This window comes from Sus scrofa, chromosome 15, assembly GCF_000003025.6.
Source record: "Sus scrofa isolate TJ Tabasco breed Duroc chromosome 15, Sscrofa11.1, whole genome shotgun sequence".
NCBI classification, from domain to species: domain Eukaryota; kingdom Metazoa; phylum Chordata; class Mammalia; order Artiodactyla; family Suidae; genus Sus; species Sus scrofa.
Window position 1 is genome coordinate 101622810 of NC_010457.5, and position 13785 is coordinate 101636594.

Consider the following 13785-nt stretch of genomic DNA (forward strand, 5'->3'; position numbering starts at 1 on the left):
GGCCAAAGGAACAAGTCATATCTCAAATTATAATTAATAATTAATATATAAGTTAATGTTACAAATGAGGTTTAACATAGATACTAGTATTTAAAAAATTCTTAAACTAAAATGTCAAATCTTTTGTCCTACCAGGGAATCTCAGAGCCATCCTCTTCATCTATCTGAGCATTCTGTGGTTAATTTCAGTGCCTTAATGCATCATTCGAGGATATCTTTCCTCTTGGTTGCTAACTTGCTGGAAATGAGTAAAATATGTTTATATAGGGTTATCTAGAGAAAGGAGGTTGAACCATTATCAAATAGCGATGTTTTAGGAGAGAGATTAAATCCCCCACCTCATCTTGTACTTAGCCAACATCCATCATATCTGTGCTTTGTGAGAAGTCATTCTCCAGAGCGATTTAGTTGGTTAGATTTCTTATTACCCTCACCTCTTTTATCTGATTCCCTTCCCTTGTCATATTCACATTGCAGAATGAACTGAAGATTTTTTCATGGACTCTGAAGCAGATTATCCAACTCCAGGGCCCCAGTAAACCCTAGTTTATCTCTGCATGAACTTACCTTCTAAAGTGAGAGCCTGCCATTAACCCCTGATGCACTCTGCGCAACCCCAAAGGTTTTGACATTAATACTCAACAACCCCATTTCCTCCAAATTGCTTTGCTTTGCAAATGAAGGTTTCCTTCCCCTCCCCCCGCCTCCTGGATTTTGTTGCATCTTCAGGTTCATTTCGAACATCGAAACTTCCCAAAATATACATGGAGCGGCTCCGGCTGCGCACACGCGCGCGTGCGCGCGCTCACACCCTCGCATGAGTACACGAGCCCGGCTGGGCCGGCTCCCACTTAGAGAACACATTCCATTCTTCGAGCTCGGGCACACCCCTCAGCAGTGGGGATTGGTCGGGCCCACCTCCCCTCGGCGAGGCGAGCCTCCTAAGAGGCCCAGACGCCTGCCAATCCCCACGGGCTGTCAAAACAAGTCTTCCCTCCCTGTCACAACAGAGCGGAGTGGAGGTCGCCGCCACCGCCGCCACACTTCCTGGGGCAGCTGCACCGCGGTCCACGGGCAGGTGGCGGGTGCTCCGGGCTGCGGTCGCCGGGCTGCAGCCCCTCTCAGGCCGGCGCGTCCCGGCTCCGAAGGCCAGGCGCTTGGTGCCTTTTGTCTGGCGCATAGCGGGCGTTTGCATCACGTTTCGGACACCTCCCTCTCCTCTTCGCCTCTCCTTCTATCTTCTCGCTCACATCTTCTCCCCACCCCCGCCGCCGTTCCCCGCGGACTGCCGGCCTCCTGGACCCAAGCCTGCGGACGTCTCTGCTCGAGCGATGTCTCCTCTCCAGAAAGTTACCGCCGCCTCAGCCTCTACCGGGCGGTGAAACAAAGTCTGGCGGGGCCGCCTCCCGGTGCATGAGCGCACCAGTGCCCAGCGGTTGGACTCTGCTCCTGGGCGTGCCTCCTCCCCCCAGGGAGCCCGAAACGCGCTCGGCCATGGCCGAGGGCGCAGCCGGCAGGGAGGGTCCCTCGTCGCCAGAAGCGGCTGGGGGCGAAGATGACCCCCGAGTGGGCCTAGACGCCGCCTCCGGGGACTGCGTGGCGGCGGCCCCTGGGGATCGGTGGAGGGACCGTCGCAGCGGGGTCGCATTGCCGGGGGCTGCAGGGACTCCGGCGGACAGTGAGGCCGGCCTCCTGGAGACTGCGCGGGCGACCCCCCGGCGCAGCAGCATCATCAAGGTAAGCGAGGCCTCTCGGCCCCAGGAACGTGGGTGTGGATGGTGGGTGGTGTGTGGATCGCGGGCCAGGGCAGGATGTGCGGTGTCCGGAGGCATCGCAGGCTTGGCATTGTTTTGTCCCGTCTCCTTCATTACTGAGCCTTCCTTCCTTGTCCGGGGGTTCCCAGACTCAGTTCTTGGCTGTGAGAAGCAGAAGTGATTTTTTTTTCCCTGACAGCGGTGGAAAAGTTCCGCTGGGCGTCTTAGCCTTTTGATGGATGCTTTCCCTCATTTTCCCTGAAAGTTTCGCTAAATCCTTAAGGAGGAAGGGAGGACTCAATATAAATGCAGACCCGCGGGATGGTCGTGCACTGCTCTCCAACGAAGTTAGCTTTTCCAGCACAGTAAAGGAAATACACAGTTTACCCTCAACTGAAAATAAAAACAAAACCCTCGAGTCAAACTCTCTTGAAATCTCACGAAGCGTGAACTTTCTCAGGAGGCAGGCAGAGTTTTCACTGGACTCTGCGGCAAAGTAAAAAGTGAAGGTGGAGTGCAGTTTCTGCGCTGCAGAAAGCTGCGCTGCAGAAAGCGCAACCAGAAAGCAGTCGATCCACCAAGCAACATCCCGGGTCCTTGTGGTTACTACCACATCCAGGAAAAAGCTTCCCAACCCTCAACTACCAGTCAGGGTTTCTCTCCATTCATTTGGCTAAAAATTCGTAAGCCTCGCCCCTTCCCTATCTCTGTCTTCCACTTGGGGCTTGTTTCTTGTTCGAGATTTCATCTTGGGTGCGTGACATGGGGTAAGGTCTCCTGGAAGTCAGAGCCCTCCCAAAGGCTTTTTTTTGGCAAAGGGTCTCTTAACGTAGATGCATGTGGGTAATCTTGGGGTAGATGACGTTAAAGTCGATCTTGGTAGAGCAGTCAGTATGAAACTACTTATACATAAAAATAACCCAAAGATGATAATGAAAGATGGACTTGGAACTACCAACTATTCAACGTACTTGTGTTTTCAAGCTCTAAATTGAAGCTCCTAGTTCCAGTGTGGGTAGACTGCTCCCACAGTTCATCCATCCAAGTATGATCTAGGCTTTCCCCCAGTACTGACACATGGAAGTTTAAAACCAAACGGGGAGATTTCTATATTAAAATAAGAGTGGGTAGTAGTTGCAAATGACTTGTAGTAGTTTCTGTTATTTTGTGATTTGTAGATTATGTGAAGAGGACTGTTCTATTCTGTGTGTGAATTTGGATAAAACGGAAATGATCACTTTCCCCCCTTTTAATCCACAGATCAGAGAGCATATTGTTTTAAAACTTAAAAAAAAAAAATCACAGGCAACATGCATTTTGAATTCTAAGATATAGACAATACACATATTGTGTGAGAACAAGAGCTGGAAGATAGTTTAAAATATATCATCATAAAAAACAGTGGGCTTTTTATGTTGTAAAACGTAGAATTACAGAGGGTAAGGAATATACAAATTCTTGCACCTAAATTTGCAATTTTTAAATTTTAGGGTGTGCTGGTTGATATTCTCAGAAGGATGCTTGCTGAGTAATGGTGCCTCTTTTGTTTTGAAGTTTCTTTTTTGTGACAAAAAATAAGGGAGACAACAGAGTAGCAATTTGATTGTTTCCCTATTTAATAGTGAAATAAACATTTAATAAATGGTCTTTAAAAGTAAAAATACCAGAAAATGAAGTATATTATTATTATTATTTTAAATTAGGTTTTATTGAAAAAGTAAAATATACATACGGTAAAAACAAATATTGCAAAGGAGTTTGAAGAGAAACTCCCAGCCACTCTATATTCCCACTTACATAGTTCTTCCCCAAAGCTTTTAACACTTTCTTATGTATTCTTCCAGAAATGTTCCATGTATATATAAACATATGTATCTGCACATATCTGTGGTGAACTGTTGATACTGCTGATTTATGTAATGACATTTGGCTAGTTTTACAGGCCTTATATTTTTAGATTTGCTCCAAACATTTAGATGCCTAGAGGGTTGTCTAAAGTCTTTGTGATGGGTCAGTTAATCCTCAAGGATAACCTGGTAGGTTATTGGTAGGCAGCAGTCCTTGAGGTCTATTCCTAGAGGTCTTCATTTTCTTTTAGTGGGGAAGAGGCAGGTGGTGGGCTCTGTTCCACTCTCTCTCGGAGATCAAGGACCTTTCTATTGACATCTTAAATCTGCTGCCCCATGGTTTGTTCACTTTGGTGTAGTAAAAATGAGAGTTTCTAAGAAAGATCTAACATAAGATGGCCAACAGGTATGTGAAAAAAATGCTGAACATCACTAATTATTAAAGAAGCGCAAATCAAAACTAAAATGAGGTATTACCCCCTCTAGTTAGAATGACCATCATCAAAAAGTATACAAATAATAAATTCTGGAGAGGTTGTGGAGAAAAAGAAACCCTCCTACACTGCTGGTGGGAATGTAAATTGGTGGAGCTACTATGGAAAACAGTATGGAGCTTCCTGAAAAAACTAAATATAGAGTTACCATATGATCCTGCAATCCCATTCCTGGGCATATATCCAGAGAAAACCACAATATGAAAAGATACATGGACCCCATTGTTCATAGTAGCACTGTTTACAGCAGTCAACACATGGAAACAACCTAAATGTCCATTGAAAGATCAATGGATAAAGAAAATGTAGTATATTTATACACTGGAATATTACTCAGCCATAACAATGAATGAAATAATGCCATTTGCAGCAACATAGATAGACCTAAAGATCATACTAAGTGAAGCAAGCTAGACAAAGGCAAATATCATATGATAATCACTTATATGTGGAATCTAAAAAAAATGATACAGATGAACTTGTTTACAAAACAGAAATAGACTCACAATCACAGATATAGAAAACAAACATGTTTACCAAGGGAGAAAGCAAGGGGGGGATAAATTAGGATTTGAGGATTAATATATACACACACTACTATATATAAAATAGATAGCCAACAGGAACATACTGCATAGCACAGGGAACTATACTCAATGTTTTGTAATAACCTAAAAGGGAAAATAATCTGAAAAAGAAAGAAAATGCACAACTGAATCACTTTGCTATACACCTGAAACTAACACAACATTGTAAATCAGCTACAATAAAAAAAAAAGGTCTAGATAATATAAGAAATAACTTGCAATGTTCTGTATTGAGGAAATAAAATTTATTCTTAGTTTTGCCAAGAGTTCTTTTTATTTGGTGTTGAAACATACACAACAAAGAAAGGCTTTAGTACATTTTGTGTTAATCAAGCTATTAAATGCTGTTCCAAATAGGCCTTAGTACAGTGATAATTGATATTCATGATCATAACTCTGAGCCACTGAGAGACTGTAAATCATCAAATATTAAATTCTTTTCATCTCAATTTGGGGTATTGTTTCTTTTCTTTCTTCCTTTCTTCCTTTCTTTCTTCCTTTCTTCCTTTCTTTCTCTCTCTCTCTCTCTCTCTCTCTCTTTCTTTCTTTTTTACTTTCTTAGGGCTGCACCTGCGGCCTATGGAGATTCCCAGGCTAGGGATCTAATGGGAGCTACAGCTGCCGGTTCATGCCACAGCCACAGCAACGCCAGATCCCAGCTGTGTCTGTGACCTACACCACAGCTCATGGCATCGCTGGATCCTTAACTGAGTGAGGCCAGGGATCGAACCCGAAACCTCATGATTCCTAGTCGGATTCATTTCCACTGTGCCATGATGGTAACTCCTGAGGTATTGTTTCTATTCTAATTATTTGACTGCTAATTCTCTATGAATTTGTATATTAGATAAATCAGAATAGTGCATTCCTCTATCATGCCAGAAAACAGACTGTCTTGTATATTAATAAAAGGAATGTTTTCAGTAAATTTGCCTGTCCTAATTTGTGAAAACATGTGTTTAGTTGAGAAAACAATTTCCTTCTGAGCTGATGAAAACAATGACAACATTTATCTTTACACATGTTCGGAAAATCTTTCTACTCTAATTATGTTTCTTCTCTTATATGCCCAATCATAAGTTTTTAAAAATTTAATGCAAGAATTAAACTAGGTTCTTTTTAACCTATTCATTCTTCCCCCCTGTGTTTTTTTTTTTTTTTAATTTTCAACAGCATTGACATTGATAAATGTTGCATGTTTTTGGTAAGTGCATTGTTGTATACCACAACATTGCAAGATTCCATCTTAATTGCTTCTTCATGACTTGTGGTTTAAAATGCCAAATTATGAATTTCTTTGCAAAACAGATACTGACTCACAGACTTTGAAAAACTTATGGTTTCCAAAGAAGACAGGTTGCGTTGGGGGGGGGCACTGGGGGTTTGGGATAGAAATGCTATGAAATTGGGTTGTGATGATCATTGTACAACTATAAATGTAATAAATTCATTGAGTAATAGAAAAATAAAATGCCAAGTTAGTTACATGCAAGATGATAATATCTAACAATTATGGGCCATTCTACATTCAAATATATTTCTATTTAAGAAATTAGACCATTTATCTGTCTGGAACTTGATATCAAATTTATATATTTAAAATATTTAACATTTTAGATTATTGTTTATAGCTGTATAACTCTGTAATAGAAAATTTTAGAAAGCAGTGTACCTTATTCTCTATACTAGATGGTGGGAGTTGAGCTACATAACATATTTTTAAAGTAGTAGTTGATTTGTCTTCCATTGTATGTGATATATTGAAGAGTTCTACTTTTTTCCCTTTTCTTTTGATTCTGCTAAAGTGTGAATTCCCTAGAAGAAATTGTCATTTGGATCCTATGGACATAGGTGTGTGGGATGAAGATAGGAGCTAGAATGAGGTGCTGAGAGCTGCATTGAAGCAGCTAAAGTAATGACTTCCATGTTGTTTGTGTTTCATTTTATATCATGGCCAGTCTCATTCTGTCATGTTCATCATGGGTTTCTGACTTGCAGCCTCAAAGAGGCACCTTGTCTACCTATTTACCCCTGTCAAAATAATTGCCTCTCTTCAGAGGGGCAAGGGGAATTTTATTCGTTTTTGTGACGTGCTGCCTACTATGAGTCAGGTACTAGACTGAGAGCTCCCATATGTTATATCAACTCTCTAAAGTAGAGAAGGGAGGCTTGGAGAGCTACTGACACAGTGTAGAGTCAGTATTCATAGCCATGTCTGGTTAACATAAGAACTTGTGCTCTCATGCTGATTCTCAGATGCAGGAAGCCCACAGTCCAGAGTACTTTTTAGGTTAGAAACAACATGAACATCTAAGAAAGTGGCAGGTTCTTGGGCCCCAAGGCTTATGGGTAAACTATCCTCCCTCTGTTCTACCTTCTTCCCAATTCAGAACACCTGGAGATGGATGACTCTGAAAGGGATTGCAAACTCTTCTGTCTTTGGTCTTCTTGTTAGACCTGCACTGTATTTTAAAAGGTAGAACAGCTTGGCAGATGTTCTACTTGTCAGTGTATGAAGAGCACACCTGTTCTTTTACACCAGGCCTCCTTCTCCAGTGCCCATGCAGACAACTGAGTGTGTGAAGTGTGTATTCTCTTTTAGACTGATAGATGGGGCATAGGAATATGTATTATTCTAGAGAAGTGATGAAATGGAGAATCTTGGATAGGAGCTCTGAAAACTTTTTTTTAAAAATAGAGACAGTTTTGAAGGTAATTAATTGTGATAAAAAATAGCTCAATATTTTAGATGCACTTGTAAGTTACATAGGCTTCTGTAGATTGGCCTGAAAATTAAATTAGCATTTATAGAGTCTTTTCTGTATAGAAATATGTGTTAAAAGTTCCAAACACCAACCTATGGGTGAATTTTGGAAAAACAACCTGATTGTACAGTGAAGCTGGTCTGTCTCGAGTATGCCCTGGTGGCTTTGGTTGTGGGTGCTCCTCCTGAGGTATGATTCATAAACAGCGTTGAACTTCTTGGGTAGGTTTGTTTTATTGTTCTAGTAACTATAGTCAGAATGTTTATTGTCTCTTAAATTGTCGTAGAAAACATGGTCACATTTCACCTTAGAAATGGTTGCTTCTCATTGTGGTGCCTTTTTGATAGGATTTCTTATAGCCTCTCTCAAGATTTTAGAATAAAATTTAACGAGCCTTGTCATATCTTGATGAGAAATTTTAGAAGTACCTATTGATTATTACTTCTGTCAGAATTTACACAAATTTTTTCCTTTTTGGAAAATAATTGAGGTTTAAAAAGTAGTTAATTGTATAGCCATTGAAAGGTCAAACATACATTGCAATTAAAACAAGAGTAGTTTTCCCAGTCTTTCCCTTTTTATAGTAGGGAAAACATGTAATTAAATTTTGTACAGTAATATGTCAATTGAACATTTATTGCCAAATAACACCTCAGGCATTAACAGGGTATTATGAAAAGACATCAGGAGACAGCTGACTTTACCTTTTGTGCTACTGAACAAACAATGTGTTAACTCTTGTAGGTATAATGCTTGTAGGTAATGCTGGAGCAACTGGTGAGGCAGTAGGCTGAGGAGTAATTCAAAGAAAGAATTACAGCAGACTTCCCTGCTCCCCCAGTGACTTCTGTTCAGAACATTATTCTGTTTTCAGGAGCAATGTCTAAACTGAGACTTGAATGAGATTGTACATTAAAAAAATTATCCAGCTTAAAATGACCAAACAGAAGAGGCAGGAGTAATGTTATTTTTTGAGTTTCCTATTGAGATCTCAGTACTAGTAAATGAACTATTGGTTATTAAACAGGGAGAGAGAATAATTTGATTGCTCTTCCAATCTAAATCTAAGGTAGACCTATTACAACGGAAACTGTCAGTTCTACAAAATCTCATATTGTGATGTGTTCTAATAATGTAGAAAACATTTATTTGTAGTTTTATCAAATCTTGTTTATCTTTGCATCCCAGTTCATCTCTGCATCCCAGCTTCTATAAAGATTATAATAGACAGAATTTATTGTAATTAATGAGTATACTAATTGGATAATAACAATTAGAACTGAATGGTCACCTTCTATAACAACTACATTCTGTCTTCTTTTAAGTCTTGGCCAGTGTATTGTGTATTTCAGCTAACATTTGATGGCAACAAAATTATGGTATGACAATGTATTGGAATAGTCCTTTGGATTTAAAATTGATTTGATTCGTAGTTTAATTTGTAACATTTTATGTAGATGTATTGAAGAGAGATGTAATCTGGTTTATTTTCAACAGTGCTATTTTAACTTACTTTACTAATATTTAATCTAGCATTATTTTGAGATAAGTAGGATTGTACATGGTGAATAGAAGAGAATCATTATTTATATTATCATTATCACTCCAGGAAGAAGAAAGGCAAGTTAATTTTGAAAATAATGCAATCTTTCCAAAAAAAAACAGCCTAACAACTGAACTATTTTAGTAAATGTGCTTTGAATTTGTGAATTTATGAAAGTATGTACCTATTCCTGGCAAGGATGTTGAGTTTTTCCTTAACCATACAACTTTGTATTTAAAAGCTTAAAATGCCTTTGAAAAATAATATCTGCTTTCTTAATTCTTTTACATTGACTTGTTCAAGAACCTTATAAGAGGTGCTAAATGTGTACAGGACCAAGCACAGGCAGTATGTATAAATAGGCAAACTTGTATTATTGCAAACGGGTATAAATGATGGTGAGATTATATTCAGAACACCTTTACTGTGAGTTGTGGGCAAAGATAAATGCATGAGGAAGAAAAGAAGAGACAAAAGAACACTATACTGTTAGCTGGGACTAGGATTACAAGGTATAATTCTAGCAAACGACCTGATTATATTGTAGGTGATTTCAATATGATCTGTGGGATTTTTTTTGTTTGTTCGTTTGTTTTTGTTTTTTTTTTTAGGGCTGCACCTGTGGCATATGGAGGTTCCCAGGGTAGGAGTTGAACTGGAGTTGTAGCCACTGGCCTATGCCATAGCCACAGCAGCCCCAGATCTGAGCCACGTCTGGTCTGCGACCTACACCACAGCTCACAGCAACGTCAGATCCTTAACCCACTGAGTGAGGCCAGGGATCGAACCTGCAACCTCATGGATACTAGCCAGGTTTGTTTCAGCTGAGCCACAACGGGAACTCCCAAATATCCTGTGTTTTAAAGCCTTACCTCCCCCATCCCAAATCTGCTGCTCAGGCACGCACCCCCTTGGCTAGAGAATAAGGAGTCAGTGGATGGAGAATGCGTTCCACCTCCAAGCCTCTCTTGACTCAGGCTGGCTCAGGGTCTGGCTCAGAAAAAGGGCAGCTGTGTGGGAAGAGTGAGAGTAGGCTGCTCTGTTCTGCTTCTCTTCATGTCAGCCCATTGTGGGGTTGAAGGGAGAGAGAGAAGACCACATTATGTGCACCCTGACCTTTATCTCCTTTGAAAACTTCACCACCATAAGATAGAGTCTATCAATGTCCTTGAACTTGCAGTTTTGTAATCATTTATCATGACTAATTTTTAAGAGGAGGTAGTACTAGTGGAGGTGAGAAGTCGGGGGTTGGTAGTCTGTATGTACCCTCTTTAGAGACTGACATACAAGTTGCAAAGACATCTTCAGCATTTGGTAAACTCCTCTTTTGAAATATTTTGGGATTATTGATTCTAGCTATAATTAAATAATATATATTTAGATAATGTTATTAATAATTAATGCTTTATTTTTAGGTTTAATATAAAAGATAAAAACATCCAGTACATCTCGAAGAGACTTTCCTATTGAGAAATTTTCTTTGTGATAATAGCAAAGGCTTATAAAAGTTATGAGTCTGGCATTGTTCAAAGCACTTTTTGTGTATTAACTTTTTTAATCCTCACAATAACCATATGAGCTTAGTATTTTTAATGGTTATTTCCATTTTTACAGTTGGAGAGATGTAATACGACTTGCCCAAGGTCAGATGACTAGTAAATTGTAGAGCCAGGAAACGGACCCAAATATTTTACCTCCAGAGGTTGCTTTTAATCTTTGTGCTATACATCCTTTTAAATAAAACTGAAACTTTAGTTAGGATCATGAAATAGCAGGTATTATATAGCTACGTTAAAAACTAAGTTTAGTTGACAAACCAAAAAGAAACAATTCTGAAAAAAATTTTGGGAAGCTCTGTTAAGGATTTTTTATTATATATTTTTGAAGTTTCTTAAACTTTCATGTAAAATATTCATGGCTTTACAATAATATTGTACTCTGCTTTCCCTTGAGATGAGTGGAACTTGTCTTAGTATAGTTTTACTCATTTACCAGAATTAGCATCTTTACCATGAAGCAAGAATTTATGATCCAACTTTGCTATAAATTACACAGGCTGAGGATGGACTGTTACTTAATCTTTGCAACCTGATAGGATTTATTTTCTAATTTGATAGTTTTTTTTTAATCCAGCATCAATAAATTGATAAGAAGTATCTGAGTTTCTAATTCAAGGAAGTTGTAATATTGATAAGTGCTAGTAGTATGATGCTGTATGATTAAGATTTCTTCCCAATTACATTTTAGGTAGGTATAGGTCATCATATATACAAGGAATATTTGAGGAATTCCATTAAACTGAAATTTCCTTAATCATTTAATCCCTTTTTGGGGGTGGAAATTCCAAAGTTAGTATGTGGGAAATTTAAATATGTGAATATGTCATGAAATTACTATGCTTGCAGATACTTTATTGTGTTGAAAGTAGTAAGTCCATCCTGCTATGCAGAGATACAGTACCATGGCCAAGCTAAATGGTACCCAGAATTTTGTCCCCATCATTTGGAGCCTGGCCAGGTGTTAAAGGCACAGTTAGCTCTCTTGTTGAAACATTCCTCATATGTCAGCTTTAGTTATCTATCTGCAGTTATGTTAAATTATTTAAGGGACATAGGGCTTTTTCTTTCTCGTCTCTCTTTTTTCTGTTGTAGCTTTTGCACAATAAGGTATTTGGCATTTTTTGGGAAAAAATAAAGCTTTCCCCAAATGTCTGAAACTCACAAGAAATAATTTTTCTAATATCTTCTAATATTCAGCTAGTATGGAATCAAGCTGGTTTTGTGATAAATGCGGTGGTGTGTATGTGTGTACACATTTATGCTAGACACACTGGCAGTCAGAAGCCTTAACAGCAGGTGACCTTTTGATTCCCTGCTTTCTGTCCCACATCTGGGATGGTGGTCTTTATCCAAAGACATGTTTGTCACAAAAGTAACTGCATTGGCTGTGAGAAGTCACACTCAGAAGTGTTAGCAGTTAAGTTTGACCAGAAGCTGAGATTTCTGCAGTTTGAGAAAAAGAGAAAGAAGGATCAATGTGTGCTAAGGAGAATGGAGTCAGATGGGACCAAATTTATAAATAGAGTAGTTGGCTCAACAAATGTCTCTACCTGGATCATTCTGCCAAAATTTAATATTTGGAAATTCAAATTTGGGGGATTTTGTTGGCTTTTTGGCTCTTCTGGAGAGTCTTTTAACTAATACCTCACACCTTAATACACATAACAGTAATTGCTTGGCACAAAGCCCTTTGAGCCTTGAGATTCCTGGGAAGGATTGAGGAAGGACTGGTCTAGGTTGTTGGTGGGAATGCTTGGCATTAAAGACAAGCTTTATCTACTTTTCTGTTTTTCTAACCCCAGCCCTATGAACATCCAAGGAAATTCTTTATAGTTGCACCCTCAGCATGACAAGGCGACCAATACAGAGAAATGGCTTCTGACAAACAAGTCATCATAAAGCTGTTGTAACAGGATGGAAGTAGTTGTGAGTGGTAGAATTAGCTATCACAGCTTAAAACAAAAGACATAAGATTCCACAGATTCAGGGGACCCTTAGCAGTTGTGTTCTGCCACTACTTCCGGTCTTATGGAGAGGCAGACTTCACTACTGCTCTTGCCGACCCTTCTTCCCCAGGCTAAATAAGAGGAGGATTCCGAGGGAAGATATAACCTTGGAAGGGGGTTATGGTTCTTGAAGAGAGCATGTTACTTCCACTTTCATCTTGGGTAGAAATGCTCATTGTTCTTTACGAAGTTGAGAGAGAAAAGACTCAAGAGAATCATGTGTAAAGAACAGACAGGTAAATGGTAGTGGCATCTGACAGTCCCCCTCTCTACCAAGTCTCTCTGTAAGTTGGGGCTGATGCTCATCTCTTCTCTGGAAGTTACCGAATTACCAGACCATCAGAGCCCTGATGTTGTCTTGAGTATGGAGAAAGGGGAGACTGTAGAAGATGGCCAGGCATCTTGCTGGTGCCCTGCTCAAAGAATTCATTGAGCAAAGGGACTCTAATAACAAAAGGCTAGGGCAGGGGCTGGGTAAGGGGTGGGAAGACATCAGTGTCAAACCAAATTTCTAGAGCCAGTATGATGAATGTGCAGAGAGAAAGGCACTGTGAAGAACCAGCTCCCCCATTGAGAACTTTGTGGATGCCTGTCTTGCAGAGAGAACCAACAATCAGTTCAGAGTTAACCTGAAGAGCAGAGAAAGTCAAAGTAGTGAGGCCTGCAACATCTTTATGATGACGTCTATGGGGATACCATAGCCTCTCCTATCCTTTTTCCAGCCCAACCCTAGAAGGGAAGTATAGGGAGGAAGAGAAAGAGAGAAGTGGATAGACTAGAACCACCTTCTAGCCAAGGCCACTACCACTACCATTCTAGCTTGCTTTGGGGACTATGGACTAGGAAGAGGACCTTGAACCGAACATGAGATTGAAGTTTTAAAATAAATAGGAAAATGAATTTTTAAAGACTTGAAAGGACCCTTCTAGTTACTGACAGAGATTGGAACAAGTGAGCTCAGTTGTTAGTAATAACTAGAGTACCCAGGGGTAAGGGGATCCAAGATAGCATAATTGGGAACGAGAAGTGGTGGGAAAAGAAAATTCTCTTGTTTGTACCTCAGCAACTTAAGACTGCTTAATTATCCAATTACATTATTATAGAATTGGAGAGCCTAGAGATTATTCTCTAATTCTACTGCTTCATTTATTATGCCTGGCTGTACGTTATCTCTCCCAGCCTTCCAGAAGTCATTGAGACCATATATGATAACATGGATAGGTAATGGAG

The 13785-nt window shown here is 39.7% G+C and overlaps 1 protein-coding gene across 10 annotated transcripts in view; it reads left to right on the top strand.

The window, feature by feature from the left end:
- The window catches only part of PLCL1 (phospholipase C like 1), an 821890-nt gene that overhangs the window by 20474 nt on the left and 787631 nt on the right, over nucleotides 1-13785 (top strand). For 8 of the 10 annotated variants that reach the window (XR_002339304.1, XR_002339301.1, XR_002339302.1 and 5 more), the window contains exon 1: nucleotides 1009-1737. Coding sequence is in view for 5 of the 10 variants with exons in the window: in XM_021075726.1 (XP_020931385.1) it covers nucleotides 1414-1737 (324 nt within the window). In the remaining 5 variants the exon portion in view is untranslated. Of the gene's footprint in view, nucleotides 1-477; nucleotides 1738-13785 lie in introns of those variants that run through there. The other 2 variants (XM_003133565.5, XM_021075727.1) reach the window with 2 other exon arrangements.